The sequence below is a fragment of the Haliotis cracherodii genome, unplaced genomic scaffold (assembly GCF_022045235.1).
Source record: "Haliotis cracherodii isolate W230 unplaced genomic scaffold, xgHalCrac1.p SCAF_1, whole genome shotgun sequence".
NCBI lineage: Eukaryota > Metazoa > Mollusca > Gastropoda > Lepetellida > Haliotidae > Haliotis > Haliotis cracherodii.
The window spans coordinates 18,270,513-18,286,297 of NW_027266264.1; the positions used below are offsets into that span (position 1 = coordinate 18,270,513).

Sequence of the window (15,785 nt, forward strand, 5' to 3'; positions counted from 1 at the left end):
GGGATATGATGACATGCATCAACCAAGTCAGAGAGCCTGACCACCCTGATCCTGTTAGTCAACTCTTACGACAAGCATAGTTGCCTTTTACGGCAAGCATGGATTGCTGAAGACCTATACTATCTCAGATCTTCATGGGTCCCCTCAAATTAAGAACTGTGTTCTCAACCAACTGCTCCCAACATACTGACAAGAACATACAACATGGTGTACAACAAGTACATACTCAGCAGGAAGGCACCATGTTTTAGGGAAGACGTTGTACTCCTTAGGGAACATCTTGAGCATTCGGTTCAGGTTTCGAGACAGCAGATCCTTCCGACAAATCTCATTCATTCCCGGGAAGTGATTGATTTTCTGAAGATAAAGCCATAACGTACTGGTTCATACAATAACTGACCTATCTCAAACTAGCAATGCTGTAATGTCTATGAGGAACTCCTCCTAGAGGAGATTCTGTGCTCACCTGATACTTCTTCATGTCCATGACTCTCTCCAGTGCCACGGAGTAGTCTGTCCAGTACAGAGACCAGTCGTCATCATCGGACACCTCCTTGAAGCCAAACCTCCGTGACGTCCGCCGAACTACAGGATACATCATAAACACACAGATATAGTTGTGCCAACTTTATTCAGACAACATCTAACATGATCACGTCCAAAGTACCTTCTGTTACTCCACAGAGGACTAATGAGTGAAACTAATCTTGTTGAAGTGACTTCCCCTAACAGGAGGAGCTGTACTCACCCACATCATACTTGCAGTTGGAGAGACAGATGTACAGCAATCTACAAGAAAACAATTCAAAGTAATTCCAGGTACAGATACAGCACACATGGCTGATGCCAAACGAACACCATCTGAAATATGAGTATTAGCAGTTGTCAATCTGAAAACAAATATGATCTTACTTCCAATATGCTCTATATGAATATGAGAAATAAGATGATATATTTTCTCCAGAATGACAACTACTATCTTAAACTCATATTTCATAATGTCTATATTAACATGACCTGTTGGAACTGGTCCCTAGCAACCTATGCTGATCATAAGGCAACTAAATGAATCAGGTAGACAGTCTCAGTGTCTTGGTTGGTGGTGTGTAATTGTACCCAATTGTATGGAACAGCCCTCATGATGTCAATCACTGGAATATCTGGTCCAGACTCAATTATTTACAGAGTGCCATCTTAAGCTGGAATATTGCTAAATGTGGCGTTTAACAAACTGTATAAATATAATGTTCAAATATCCTGATAATTAAAACAAAACACTGAACAGATACCTCGGAAATATCTACAAACTCTTCCTAACACACTGAAGCAAGGAACATGACGAAGATGATTGCTCATGTCTTCCTGCTGTATGAGACACACCCTGCTCACGGTATGGAATTGCTGAATGGCATATTTTGATTACACCCTCTATTTTATATACCTCTATCTAATACCTCTTTCTGTCCCCATAGCTTGTTCCTGAAGACGAATTAAGTTTTCTTACTTCAACAATTTTTTAGGTTTGAATGATGATTTTATTAATTTAGATCCAATCTGCCGTTCAGCGATTCCATTCCGTGCTGCTGTTATTGATTGTGCCAACCTCATCTGACGACCATTACATTTAATGAATTTAACAACACACTCATTAGAGAACTGTGTTAAGTTACTATGCCCGTTATCACTGCCTTAATGATCAAAACTACTTGACAGTTAACACAAATCATAAACATTATTTAATTCTGCAAATAATATCAGATCAATTGATCAACTAGTCAAGAAAGTATTGTATTCAAACACTCATAATTTGGAAATTTATGGAACCGATTAATAAACTTAATTGTGTAAATGCAAATTTCAACTATGATATATTCCAACAGAACATTTTTCTTAGCATGCTAAACACTGAAATAGGCAGAAATTGTAGACTCTCATGGTCGGAGGTTCAATATAACGCACTGAAGCGTGCCACATGAATGCTATTGTTGCAAAATGTTCATAAAGCAAACGCCATTCCTGACCTTTGATCATTATTTCTATGTGACAACAAAGGCGACTGAATAAGTTCCTGATACTGATGTAGTTTCTTTATTCCACCATTATGAGATGAGGCTCGTTTAAATCTTTAAACCTATCAAAGATATCGACCATCGTTTTGGGCGTTATTGTGTATTCATAATGAGGCATAATCTTTAGACTTTATCTAAATTTAGATGCGCAAGTCACACTTTAATGATAGAAATGCGTCGGCAGTAAATCAACAGAAATTTAAGATTTTGTCCATTTTGTATAGTATTAATAGTAGAATGAGAATACCATGTTTGCCTCAAGTGTCCGTTGTTTGAAGGCATAACAAACAGTATTTTACCAAAGTATTATTGTGTCCATCCAAACCAGCAAAAACTTACAATACTGTTTTCCAGCTTAAATGTGTCCTTACTTTTAGTATAGGTAAAATTATTTTCTTAGCACTTTAAGAAACATAATAGATGTGTTAAAGATGTTAATGAGTATACTAATTAGCAATACTGTCTGGTACTATGCATAGGGCAAATATCCTGGCACTCTCTTTAATATATCTAATGTGAGTATATATGCTTGAATAATGGGCCAGTGGCCTCATTACAGAATAGTGAATGAGCAAGTATGTTTTTACGCCGCTTTTAGCAATTTTCCATCAATATCGTGTCAGGGGACACCAGAAATGAGCTTCACACATTGTACCATGTAGGGAATTAAACCCAGGCCTTCAGCATGAAGAGTGAATGCTTTAACCACTAGGCTACCCCACCGCCCCTCATTCAGAATTAAAAAAAAAACAAAAAAACAATAACCCCTTTGGAGGTTTTACTTTTTCTTAGACCTAATCCTAGGTATGAGGTTTTACTTTTTGCTAGTAAGACAGAGTATGAAGTTTTACTTTTCCTGGTAAGACGTTGAGTAGGGAAGCAGAGGGAGTTTGGACTTCAGGTTTCAAACGTCCAATGTTCTAAAATCGAAGACAAGAAATGCAACTTTTTGATTACTTTTTGAACCATTGGGTGCCATTGTAAATTCAACCTTAATCTCCTGGGTGCCGTTGTACAAAAGAACCTTAGCTCTACGACTGCCAGAAGCCTATGTTAAGGTATGGGACTTACGACCACCTTAGCACTAAGATCGCATTGTACAACTGCGCGCTGATCAGTAGTCAGGCACTCTTACTATCTGACCACAGAACTGGAAGAAGGTGTGGTTCATTAGAAGGTCCCATGTTTAGCGAATATTTCATAGCCATATATATTTTATACCCTCAGTTTTACTAGCTTGGTCACTGCCTTCCTCAGGTGTTACTATGCCATCCATAACGGAGTCATGTTTTATCCTTTACTTAAAAAGCCAAACATATTGTATATCATTGGTATATTGACTGCCCATATCACACAAGTAATATAGATGTCCTCTACACTGACTTGACTTGATAGTCAATAATAACCTATCATATCAGATTAAGACTTATATTAATGCCTGCTCATGTCCTAAGCATGTGATCCCACTGAAAGTCACAGTCGGTGAATATAGGGATCATACCCACGTAGCCAAGAGACACAATGGGGTATAGATTACTCATATATTCTTTGATGACCTCTCCCTGTACCGTAATTACTCGGAAAGAATGAGACCTCCTTAAGGCTTTGACTCATTTCAACAAGGCTGTATTCACAGTGCAAACTGCAATAAACACCAGAGCTCGAGATCAGCTGTGTATTTGTGTAAAATAAGCATTAAATAAACAGAAATACAAATAAAATTCTCGCCTATCAAATACTCAACAACAAAAATAAATATGCTATTGAAATACAACTAATGCGTATATTACAACAATTACATAAAATGATTGAGTATATATTACAACTGTTAGATAACATGATTGAGTATCAGCCCATTACGAAATTCAATCACTGACATCATTCGGGAAAAGTTTGTGCAACAAACTTGAATACTGATAGATTCCAATTTTTGAAACAAAAATGGCTTCCTGGAGAGGGATCCACAAAGCAGACGCAGACAGGTTTTGTTTTTATTGATTTACACAGATTGTTACAAAACAGGTTTTCAAGTTAAAAAAACCAAATGTCAAGAAACAGGTGGGTAAAACAAATTTCATTACCCTCTAAAAATTGTGGATACCCAATCAAAATCAAACCCCTGGGTAAAATATTCCAATACCCAAAAGCTTATACAGAGCTCAGAATGCTATTTAGTATTTAGATGTTAATTCATACATATGCAAATACGCAAATAATTAATTAAGAATTCTGTAAAAGGAATACATGAACAAATATCAACATATTTCTCCTAATCTATATTGTTGTATGCACGTTTATTAGAATGATACCCGTAGTTGCGTACATTGACATGTATACCACCCTGTTGTCTTCAACACAGATACACCACAGCAACCACCGAGACCTAATGAATAAATCAGTCCATTTCTTAATCTGATGTTTCTGTGTACCAAGGCAGATAACTTATCAACTCCGCTGTTTTCCCTTTGCTAGGAAAATGCTCTGTGTTAATTAAAAGTTGAGATTCACGGAATGAAATTTACCCTAGTTCTGTGATTACCATTAACACCGATTACCGATCTCTTGCAGCGTTTTAGTTCTTTCAAAGTCCAAATGATGAAAAAAAATAAAAATACAAATTACTCCTTTTTTTTTTTATTACCGTCGATCTTTACTTTAAAAAATGCAGAACGTTCAAAGGAAATTTTTGTTTTGTTTTCTCGTTGAATATTACGCAAGGGGAAGTCACTCTGATATTTCTAGCTGGGATCCCATCAAAGCTTGTCAACGCAGTGGTGACCAGTTTAATCGTCACCCATGGTGCAAAAATGGCAGCATGGGTAAAAGACAAGTAAAGAAAATCTGAGGTTTTTTTTGTCTTTTTTTAATTTGCCAACCTCACTTTTGAAATGAGTTTGAAATCCGTAAACCAAGAAAGAAAAAATGTCACCTTAGTAAGATCTCAGACATCTTGAATTTAAATCTGATATTTTGTGTGTGTTACGATGCAACTTATGTAGAACCGAATATTTATAAGTGTCGGGTATAATTATCTTCTTAGGACTTGGGAGTGATACATGTGATACAAACATGATGTTCCACGTGTTCTTTCTAAACCTGCTTCATCACTCTGGCTGGGCTACTATCAACTTTATAGGAAATAATAAAGTTCCATAAAAAATATTATTGATCTCAAATAAAAAATATATATTTCAACCCTGAGACTCGATAATAATGACTACTATATCATTTTGAACACTTGCTGAGTTTCCTTGCAACAGGTTTGAAGGCACTCTGTGAACTATACTACTCAACTTTTGACAGGGATAATCAGATATGTCACATATTTAAATTCACACTTGACATATTATATGAATCAGTTTTGTGATTCATGGAAAGATTAAAACATCCGTTTCAAAAGTGGAGTAGTATATAATAAAGCTATACACTGCTATACCCCAAAACAACATCACAGAGCAACTGTCTGATCCTTACATTAGTATAAGGAACACCCTGAAGCGGACTGCTTTATCCAAGTCTCTACAGCAATGTACTGACTGTGTATGGCTTAAACATACAATCTCCAAGATACCATCTCGTGTTTCAGATCGGTGGGTGACTCCTCGCGTTAACAGGAATGTCCACAAGGCCTGAGGGAGAACCACATGAAAGACGCCAACAACAAAAAGTCATTACAATCTAATTAATTATTTATCCTAAAGTTAATCATGTTGATATGTGTTGTGTAGAAATCAAACACATGGTTAAAATTATTTCTGGGCGTCAACCAGTTCATATTTGAAATTTTGTTACCCAGTTCATATCTAAAATATAGTTGACAATTTATTCCTATTTTTCAATCAATCATTTCACGATTAATGATAATTCAATTCACTTCTCTTCAGTCCATAAAAAAACTATTTGCTTATTTTATTAAGGATGACTCTGCCTTACATTTTGCAAAGGTGAAAAGAAGAAGTTAAATGCAGTGATTGATTGAAAAACAAATATATGCTCTTTTCTTATAATTTGAAAAAAAAACTATTTTAAGGATTTATTTAGGGAATAATTTTATATTTTAATTGTCTAGATTGATTTGATATCATGTATTCTCTTTCCCTTTTGCATATTTAACAAGAAATGGGTGAAAACAACATCATTGGGCTGTCCTTATGAAGCTTCGTATCCCTAGTTTCCGTACCAATCCGCGGCCGTACCCATACAACCAGACCCTTTTTACCAACATGCAGCATATGCCTGCTTTTATTACCATCCCCACCTCATTCAATCAATCATGTCCTATCTGGGGCCTACCCCACCTGAAACTACCTGACTATCAACACAACACCCACACTAGACAATAAATCAATACTGAAACTCATCTCAGCTGTCAAATCAGTTGGCGTTGGGCAAAATATTTATTGTATCCTGGCAAAACTGAAGGCAACCCTTGACATGTAACTCATCTATCTGTTATTAGCTTCAATGTTGGCAGATGGCAATAAGATTTGCTTGGCAGTAGACAAACTTTGTGAACAGTCTTGTGCAATATTTGTTTAATATCTTGACGCCAGTGTTAAAGTCAAATGTAGATGTGACATCAGAAATATTGTATTGAGTTTAGTGGGTAGGATCTGGTATAATGAATATAGGTGCATACCAAATTAGGGAAAATATTTTGTTGCTCTGAGGCATCAAACTTTTGTGATTTGGGCTAAACAGAACTGAGACTTCTACTAAGTTACACCGAACTATTAAGTGTATCATATCAACATGATATTCAGCTTTAAATGTCAGTGTAACATGTACAAACTCTCACTACATAAACCAATACCACAATGAAGATATAATATAAAAAAATATAAAATTTGTTTGTTTATTGTTTAACGCCGCACTCAGCAATATTCCAGCTATATGACGGCAGTCAGTAAACAATCGAGTCTGGATCAGACAAACCAGTGAATGACATCATGAGCATCGATCCTCGCAATTGGTATACAATGACATGCATCAACCAAGTTAGCGAGTCTAACCACCCAATCTTGTAGTCGCCTCTAACGACAAGTCGCCTCTCATGACACAGTCGCCTTTTATGGCAAGCATGGGTTGCTGAAGACCTATTCTACCCTGGATCTTCACGGGTAAAAAAATGTACATTATTTGAACTAACAATTGAGTATTTCTTGTAAAACAAGGAAACATTCTGACAATATTATCCTTGCATGCACCAATCTCTAGATTCCAGCCTTTTTGCCCCCATCTCTATTCACAACTAGATTGCTAACTCAGTTAATGCTTTCTGCTACAGTGAATTGCAACAATGCCTGAAACATTAGCAGTGCAGAGTGTACAGAAACCCTGGATAAATGGAGGGATTAGGTTTCCTTATATGCCAACATACCAGTATCATGCCTTCTGTAGCAAGGGGAGACCTTTTGTAACCTCACTGCACACACGATATATGGATCTAATACTGTCATGACGTTGGTCGCGGCTGATGAAAGGTTATTAATGTCACCAATGGTCCCCTATGCCACCATAGGAACATGGCAACATTTCTATTGACACAGAAACGGTGCCTTCACTATATGTTAACATTACCTCTGAATAAATCCAATGTGATAAAGTTTAACAGTGTGCATGCTTGTATCATTGAGGCCGGTATTAAAGTCATGACTTTATTGCCCTGGTTGAATGGGGTTCATTTATATTACACATGTGTGGCTCATATCAAGGGGGTTGTGATACTGTCATGTCAGACTGGTCCTGACCCTGGATTTGCTTGAAGCTTCTATGTGTGTCATAAACATTGTACAAGATTGAGTGGAACACGAGTGGCTTGATGTATCCACTTTGGCTCGTAGAATATGTTAACCCATTTCAAGCACCCACTTTGTCAAAGCAAATTGTTTCAGGTGTAACACCCCTCCTCTACAGTTAAAGCAATAAAGCTATATACAATAAGAGTGGGGATCCCACTATCCTCTAGATATGCTAGAGCAGCTGAAAAGAGTTTTTCAAATCACACCAAACTTTCTATTGGCTATTCCATAGTAGGGACATAATATCATAGTCAAACATGCAGAAGGCTACCCTATTGGCAACATCTCACATCAGAAGCCTAAGAATAATCATTAAATAGGTATTCCACGGTAAAAATGTCACCATGTTAACAGCAGGAGCTGCTTAGAAAAGCAACTGATTGAAACAATCTTAAATCAAACAAAAGCTAAAAATACTAATGAGATATACAGTAAACCACGGTTATAACAAACTCAAAGGGACCACTAATTTTAGTTTGTTATAACCGTTATTTGTTATAAGCATATATACAGCAAATGGCCGGGACAAAACAAAAACAGTTCATTATATCCTCCAGTTCATTATACTGTATATGCCTGAAACATTATACACTGTATATATTAAATGGGAAATACAAGTCCAGTGCTACCAAACACCAGATCATCCACTGACCTAGGCCAACTATTGACTCCCAGCCAAAACAGGGGCAGCGTGCCAGGGAACTTCCAATTAACCCGTTCCCAGGCCAAGGTTACCTGTGAGGCGGTGTAATCAAGTAATGCATTATGACTGGAACCTCCCAGCCAGCCATCCATGTAGTGTAGTGTTAAGGTCTTACCGTTTCTTCTTTTTCTTCTTCTTTTTTTTATCCTGAATGTCCTTCTTGGAGGTGACATCAGGCGTAGTTTCCACAACACTCTCCCTCCCCTCACCCTCGCCCTCACCCTCACCCTCGCCGTCATACTCATATCCCACATCTGAGGAGAGACAAAGCAGGAATTGTAATCAAACGGTGACTGATCAGGAGTTTTCTGGTGTTGTTCCATACATGTCAACATAGTCAAAGAAATAACACAAAATGCTTTCCATCCTCAACTCAGTATATACAATCAACTGTAGTGACATCATCCATTTGTAACATGAACATGTCGCATTCACTCTGCAAAACACACATTTAAGCTTTTCATGAACACACATAACATTTTATGCTCTCCCTCAAAAACACATCCATACACTCATAACCCAAGGGCATCCTGATATTAAAATGCTATACCAGCATCCCCTTTATTTGTGCCACTTGTAAGTATAGAGATTCCACAGGCAGCACTTACCCTGGTCTGCCTCCCCATCCTGTTCCGGGTGGATCAAAAGAGGCGAGTCGTCATCCACTAGGGTCAGCTCTTGGCCACTGGTGCCACCGAATCCCGAGTCCACATTGTCCTCGGTATCACTTGCCTCGGACTCGGACTCGGAGCTGCTGCTGCTGCTGATGACGAGGTCATACTCCAGATCATCTGCCAACTGGTCTGGGTCTCCATCCTGTTCCCTCCTGTTCATTGCAACCTTATACTGCCCACTGGGTTCTGCAAAACAGACACAACCTATCACAGCAACCTTATACTGCCTGCTGGATTCTGAAAACAGACACAACCTATCACAGCAACCTTATACTGCCCACTGGGTTCTGCAAAACAGACATAACCTATCACAGCAACCTTATACTGCCTGTTGGATTCTGCAAACAGACACAACCTATCACAGCAACCTTATACTGCCCACTGGGTTCTGCATAACAGACACAACCTATCACAGCAACCTTATACTGCCTGTTGGATTCTGCAAACAGACACAACCTATCACAGCAACCTTATACTGCCTGCTGGATTCTGCAAAACAGACACAACCTATCACAGCAACCTTATACTGCCTGCTGGATTCTGCAAAACAGACACAACCTATCGCAGCAACCTTATACTGCCTACTGGGTTCTGCAAAACAGACACAACCAATCACAGCAACCTTATACTGCCTGCTGGATTCTGCAAAACAAACACAACCTATCACAGCAACCTTATACTGCCTGCTGGATTCTGCAAAACAGACACAACCTATCACAGCAACCTTATACTGCCTGCTGGATTCTGCAAAACAGACACAACCTATCACAGCAACCTTATACTGCCTACTGGGTTCTGCAAAACAGACACAACCAATCACAGCAACCTTATACTGCCTGCTGGGTTCTGCAAAACAGACACAACCTATCACAGCAACCTAATACTGCCTGCTGGATTCTGCAAACAGACACAACCTATCACAGCAACCTTATACTGCCTGCTGGATTCTGCAAACAGACACAACCTATCACAGCAACCTTACACTGCCTGCTGGATTCTGCAGACAGACACAACCTATCACAGCAACATCATACTGCTTGCTGGATTCTACAAAAGAGACATCACCTATCACAGCAAACAGGTCTAATAAACAACCTCACTGTATGCATGGTATGATCCTTTTCAACACCAAGAACTGATGCTTTTAAGTTAATACTTTTTATATCAGCAGGTCTTGCCAGAAATATTTGAGATATGACAATTATCAAGCAATCACTGTCCATCGATGACCAAACGGGTGGTAATAGCCTTCTCAGAACTGATTGGGTGACATTAACCATGTCTTATCACAAAGCGTATAATGAATCGCAAATCAACAACCATACCGACAAGCTGTCACAGGTGCGAAGCTTCATCAATCCTTCACCCTGTCCCACCTACCAGATTAACTTTCACCTCTCAATACATCAATTATTCAAACTCCTTAAACATTTCAAACCATCAGAAATTGAATCCAAACTTTCACACATCCCACGGTACGTCCCAACCACCACATACGTTCACCTGTATGGACAGCCAGCTTGTTCTACAGGGAACACTCAGAGATAAACTATTTAAAACTGGGCACAGACGTACTGGAATGACATGAACAACTGTTAAATTTGTTTGTAAATGTCAATGTGCCCATTACCAACATGCTAAACAGCTTCTGTGAGTAATTAGATCATGAAATATTCACCCCCAGAAGAAACATTAAAGTAAAGAGAGACTGGGCGTGATCAGTACATGTGCCCTTCACTGTGGCTGGGTAGGACCATGCCAGTGTTCTGAATACACATCGGCCTGTAGGCCCGAGGCCGACAGATTTGTTCTCGGGCTGATAGTTTTAAATTTCAACAGGCCCTTACCATGCTTACAGCCGGCAGATGATTTAAGAAATTATTTATTAAGCATTATTTACGTAATGTGATAAACATAACTTTCATATTTAGGATCAGACCTTTCAAATGGTGTATGACATGTAGTCGCAAAGATGTTTTACAAGTTGATAATTTCCTGATAAATGAAGGCTTCATTTATCACCACAGAGTCTCTGGAAACTCGGTGTGATAGCAGTAGAAGCTTCTGGTTGACTGGTTGTGTTTTGTGTATTGCAAGAGTATGTCTCCCTGCTTCAGCTAAAATGTCTGGGCCTACAATTTTCCACTGGGCCTACAGTTTTTCCACTGGGCCTACAATTTTTCCACTGGGCCTACAGTTTTTCCACTGGGCCTACAATTTTTCCACTGGGCCTACAGTTTTTCCACTGGGCCTACAGTTTTTGAAATGTGCTGGTAGGAAAGCATTGATGCAGGTCTTAGACAGTCACTTAGACCTGTCTTACAAAAATGATTTCCTCTCATCTCTGATTGATAAATGAGATATTAAAGTATATGTGAGATATGTTTGATCAAAATGATTTCTTCTCGTCTGTGATTTTTAACAGGGGTAGAAACTAACATTTTTAGCCCACTAGTCCTTATAATGATAACATATAGCAAAACACTTAAAAATGGCAAATTTTTACTCGTCCTTATGATACCTTAACTATTGGCCAGTTTGGCAAGGACTAGTGCCAATTTCTAACCTTGGTTTAAGTATATGTGAGAAATGTTTGATCAAAATGATTTCTTCTCGTCTGTGATTGATAAATGTGATGTTTCTTTAAGTATATGTGAGATAATTTTCAACATCAGGGTTATGACAATCATAATCAAGATATTAATGATAATTCCTAAGCCTTTTTTCAAACAATGTAAAGTTCAGTTTTTTATGCTTTAACCTATCATAATAATAACATTCCAATCAATATGTGAGAAAATCTAATTACAGTGATTACAACTTGACTAGCATTATACTAACACAGCCAACCTTCAAGGTATATTTAAACATGGCAGATTGAATGGCATGTCTCCACACCAGGTGAATGGCAACACTCACCTCGATCAGATTACTTTCAGTATTGCGTGATTTGTTTAATCAAATACATACAGCTGAAACTTGGCGATCAAACCACTAAGGTGTGCAGATTGTTTCAGTAATTACCGTAATGCCAACACCGTTGCCTGTGTCAATACTGTTAGTTTACGCACCATTCCCTTGTACCCATCAAAATAACATTCTGACTTGCTACAAACATGATAAACAAGAAGCTGCTATAAAGAATTTCTTCGAAGCTGTGTAATATTTGTGAGTAGTATGTCGTCAGCCTGACATCCCCTAGCCTGTCAACATGGCAGCAATTGTATGGTACTGCCCAGTCACAAAGAAATGCGATAGATCCTTGATATAAACATGTCAAAACCTTTGTATTTAAACAGTAAATCCTTCATGGGCATAAATCATCATGAGCACAAAGACAGGGTCATCCCATATCCATGTAAGCATTGCAAAGTTTTAAATTAAACCATTTTTGCGTTTACCAATTTATCCTTTTTGTGTTTTCATAACTAATGTACACATCATTTTACGTTTTGCTTTTCAAAACAAATCATGGTGGCGATATAAGCTACAATATTACAGTACTTGAACACAATAAGGAGTGTTAAACCAACAGGCATGACCGACAGTTAAGTAAACAGTGTCTCAATGGCCCTAGCTGCCAGAGTAAGTGTGATTTATACATGGCTGTGGAATAATTCGTGCCCCTGGTACACGTCTCCAGCCATCTGCCTTTCAGGCAAATACTGTGAAGCCTACACCCAAGTACCTGTTGTATTTTACTACAAGTAGAACCAGATCTATTCTCGTGCTTAATAGTAACAGAAAAAAGCCTTGCATCTACAAATCATTATTGTGACAAAACTTTATATCAGTAGAATCACAGACATGGATGTTACTGCTAGGCAATCCTTTACTGTTATTGTCAACACCTGAAGCCTAGACAGTGTTCAAGCAGAAATTAAGAGGCCAAACCGAAGCACATTTGGAGTACTTTACAAGGGGAAAATCTCAATTTATAAGGACTCCTACTTGAAGATACATTTACCTTTGCATTAATTTCAGTATTATTTAATGACTTGCCATATTTTAACCAAAGCAACATGCAAGGTTGAAACCCAGATGTAAACAATTCTGCTCACAGTATGTCAAGGCAGTGGTCAGTATCTACAATGTCCCCTGCAACAACCACTGAAGACTACAGACACACTCCAACATGCAACAACGCCCAACAAGGCAGTGATCAATATCTACAATGTCCCCTGCAACAACCACTGAAGACTACAGACACACTCCAACATGGTACAACTCCCAACAAGGCAGTGGTCAGTATCAACAATGTACCCTGCAACAACCACTGAAGACTACAGACACATTCCAACATGGTACAACTCCCAACAAGGCAGTGGTCAGTATCAACAATGTACCCTGCAACAACCACTGAAGACTACAGACACATTCCAACATGGTACAACTCCCAACAAGGCAGTGGTCAGTATCTACAATGTCCCCTGCAACAACCACCGAAGACTACAGACACCTGGTACTCACCCTATGGTCATGGTACAGTTCCCAACAAGGCAGTGGTCAGTATCCACAACTATGGATGCATCTAGTGCAGCTGATATGTATTCCTCAAGAAAATCCTCAGTGTCTTCATCCAATAATTATTTTAATTTAAAGTTGATGTTTTAAACCATCTTGGAGATCTGAAACAAAAGAGAATCTTTGAAATACCATAGAATATCATAAATATGTGTGGCAAAACATTTTAGACGGAAACCTTGATGCACAACGGCTAAATAATTTCAAAACATCATGTTAATAATTGATTCTGGACCACACAATATATTTTTGATATTTATGACAATAATAACTGTCATACATCATTGAGCCCTGATTAGATGTTGGAAACCTCTAAACTAAAAGCACAGTAGGTTTATCTCCTAATCATAATTTTACCAAAGAGCACCAAAGTTTCATTTCTCCTATTTCATCTAAAACTAGAGGTAAATTTTCCTGCAAACATTTGGCAATGTTCATACATACGACAGACATGACACACGTGTAGGGCAGCGACAGGTAACTCGGGTACCCGGGTCGGGTGGGTACTGAGTAGGATCCAGGTATCCACAGGACTACCCGGACCTGTGGTTAGTCACGTGATATATTGTTTAATGACAAAAATTATCTAGAACGCTATGGTTACACTACAAGTCACTAATGTTCGCATTCCTTTCTGACTATGCACCCATTCCTTCCGATTTTTCATATGTTTAAATAAAGATATAACATAATTCAACTTCAGTGTATGAATGACCAGATTGTTTAATACATGTATCTAAATACGTTTTGCCATGGTCTCACTAAAAATGTTCCCAATCAGACATTTTAAAACCCAGGTAGGCACGGGTAATAGGGGTTGGGTACCCGGGTAGTTTTTATCAACAATAATTAGATTAACACATTTTAATCACTCACAATGCTAGTGTTTGTTTGTTGTTTAACGCTGCACTCAGCAATATTCCAGCTATATGACGACAGTCTGTAAATAATCGAGTCTGGACCAGACAATCCAGTGATTGATATCATGAGCATCATTCCACGCAATCGGGATACAATGATGTGCATCAACCAAGTCAGCAAGCCTGACCAACTGATCCTGTTAGTCGCCTCTTACAACAAACATAGTCTTCACTGGTTCCCAATGCTAGTGAAAAGGCATTGATTTGATCCAAGCTTCAAGAGCAGTTATTATGAAAGATAATTTTAATAAGAAGCTACAGCAAAACGTTTATATTATCTAAATAAACTGGTATTATGATTATCCCCATACAGACATGACAGATATATCAATTACTTTTCTACCACCATTACCCTGTCATGTGCCTATATGACATGTTATATTCCAAACACTGGTGTATTTACCTGTTTGTATACAGTTTCATGTTTGTCTTATGACTCTTATAATGGAGAAAAGATGAAGGTGACTATAGTAGGTCAATACCTCCTTGAAGTGTGGAATGTGGAGAATAAATGACTTGTGTCAACAAACACCACAGGAGACCACCGTACATACACAATGTCCACCCTTGCTTGTAGTTGTAGCTCTACAGGATATTATTCACCAGACTCAGACAGTTTTTTCATATTGTGTGAAGAAGCATTTCTTTAAAACTACACAATGAACTGAATACTATGACTACAGTAGAGGACAAATATATATCTATAATATTAATAATATTTAGTTTAAACACTGTAACCATTACAAAACCATAAACATCACATAAAGGTCTGATCCCAATGGAAAATTAAAGGGTTCAAATGTTGTGTGTGCATGTGCGTGTGCGTGAGTGTGTGCATGAGTGTGTGAAAAAGGAACACACACAACTAGTTTTTTATGCAGCTCACCATCCACTTGCCATGCGATATGATTTGATAGTATGGTTTTCACAGCATATTCATCATGATGACCTCTGACCATTGGTTTTAACAGCAGTCATGCCTCTGAAATAACTGAGGTGAATGTTTCTACGGCACTTTCAACCATTGATATAATAAATCTATGTGCACTAAAGATACTTGTATCTACAGCCATGCTAATTTGGGTTTGAAAAAA

General features: G+C 38.2%; 1 protein-coding gene across 3 annotated transcripts in view; it reads right to left on the bottom strand.

The window, feature by feature from the left end:
* The window catches only part of LOC139473889 (tubulin polyglutamylase ttll6-like), a 51,252-nt gene that overhangs the window by 27,787 nt on the left and 7,680 nt on the right, over positions 1-15,785 (bottom strand). For all 3 annotated transcript variants that reach the window (XM_071256695.1, XM_071256687.1, XM_071256703.1), the window contains exons 2-7: positions 13,718-13,875; positions 9,182-9,433; positions 8,689-8,827; positions 749-789; positions 467-585; positions 227-357 (exon numbers count right to left, since the gene is read on the bottom strand). In XM_071256695.1, coding sequence (XP_071112796.1) covers positions 227-357; positions 467-585; positions 749-789; positions 8,689-8,827; positions 9,182-9,407 — 656 coding nt within the window. In that variant the 5' untranslated portion in view covers positions 9,408-9,433; positions 13,718-13,875. The remainder of the gene's footprint in view (positions 1-226; positions 358-466; positions 586-748; positions 790-8,688; positions 8,828-9,181; positions 9,434-13,717; positions 13,876-15,785) is intronic.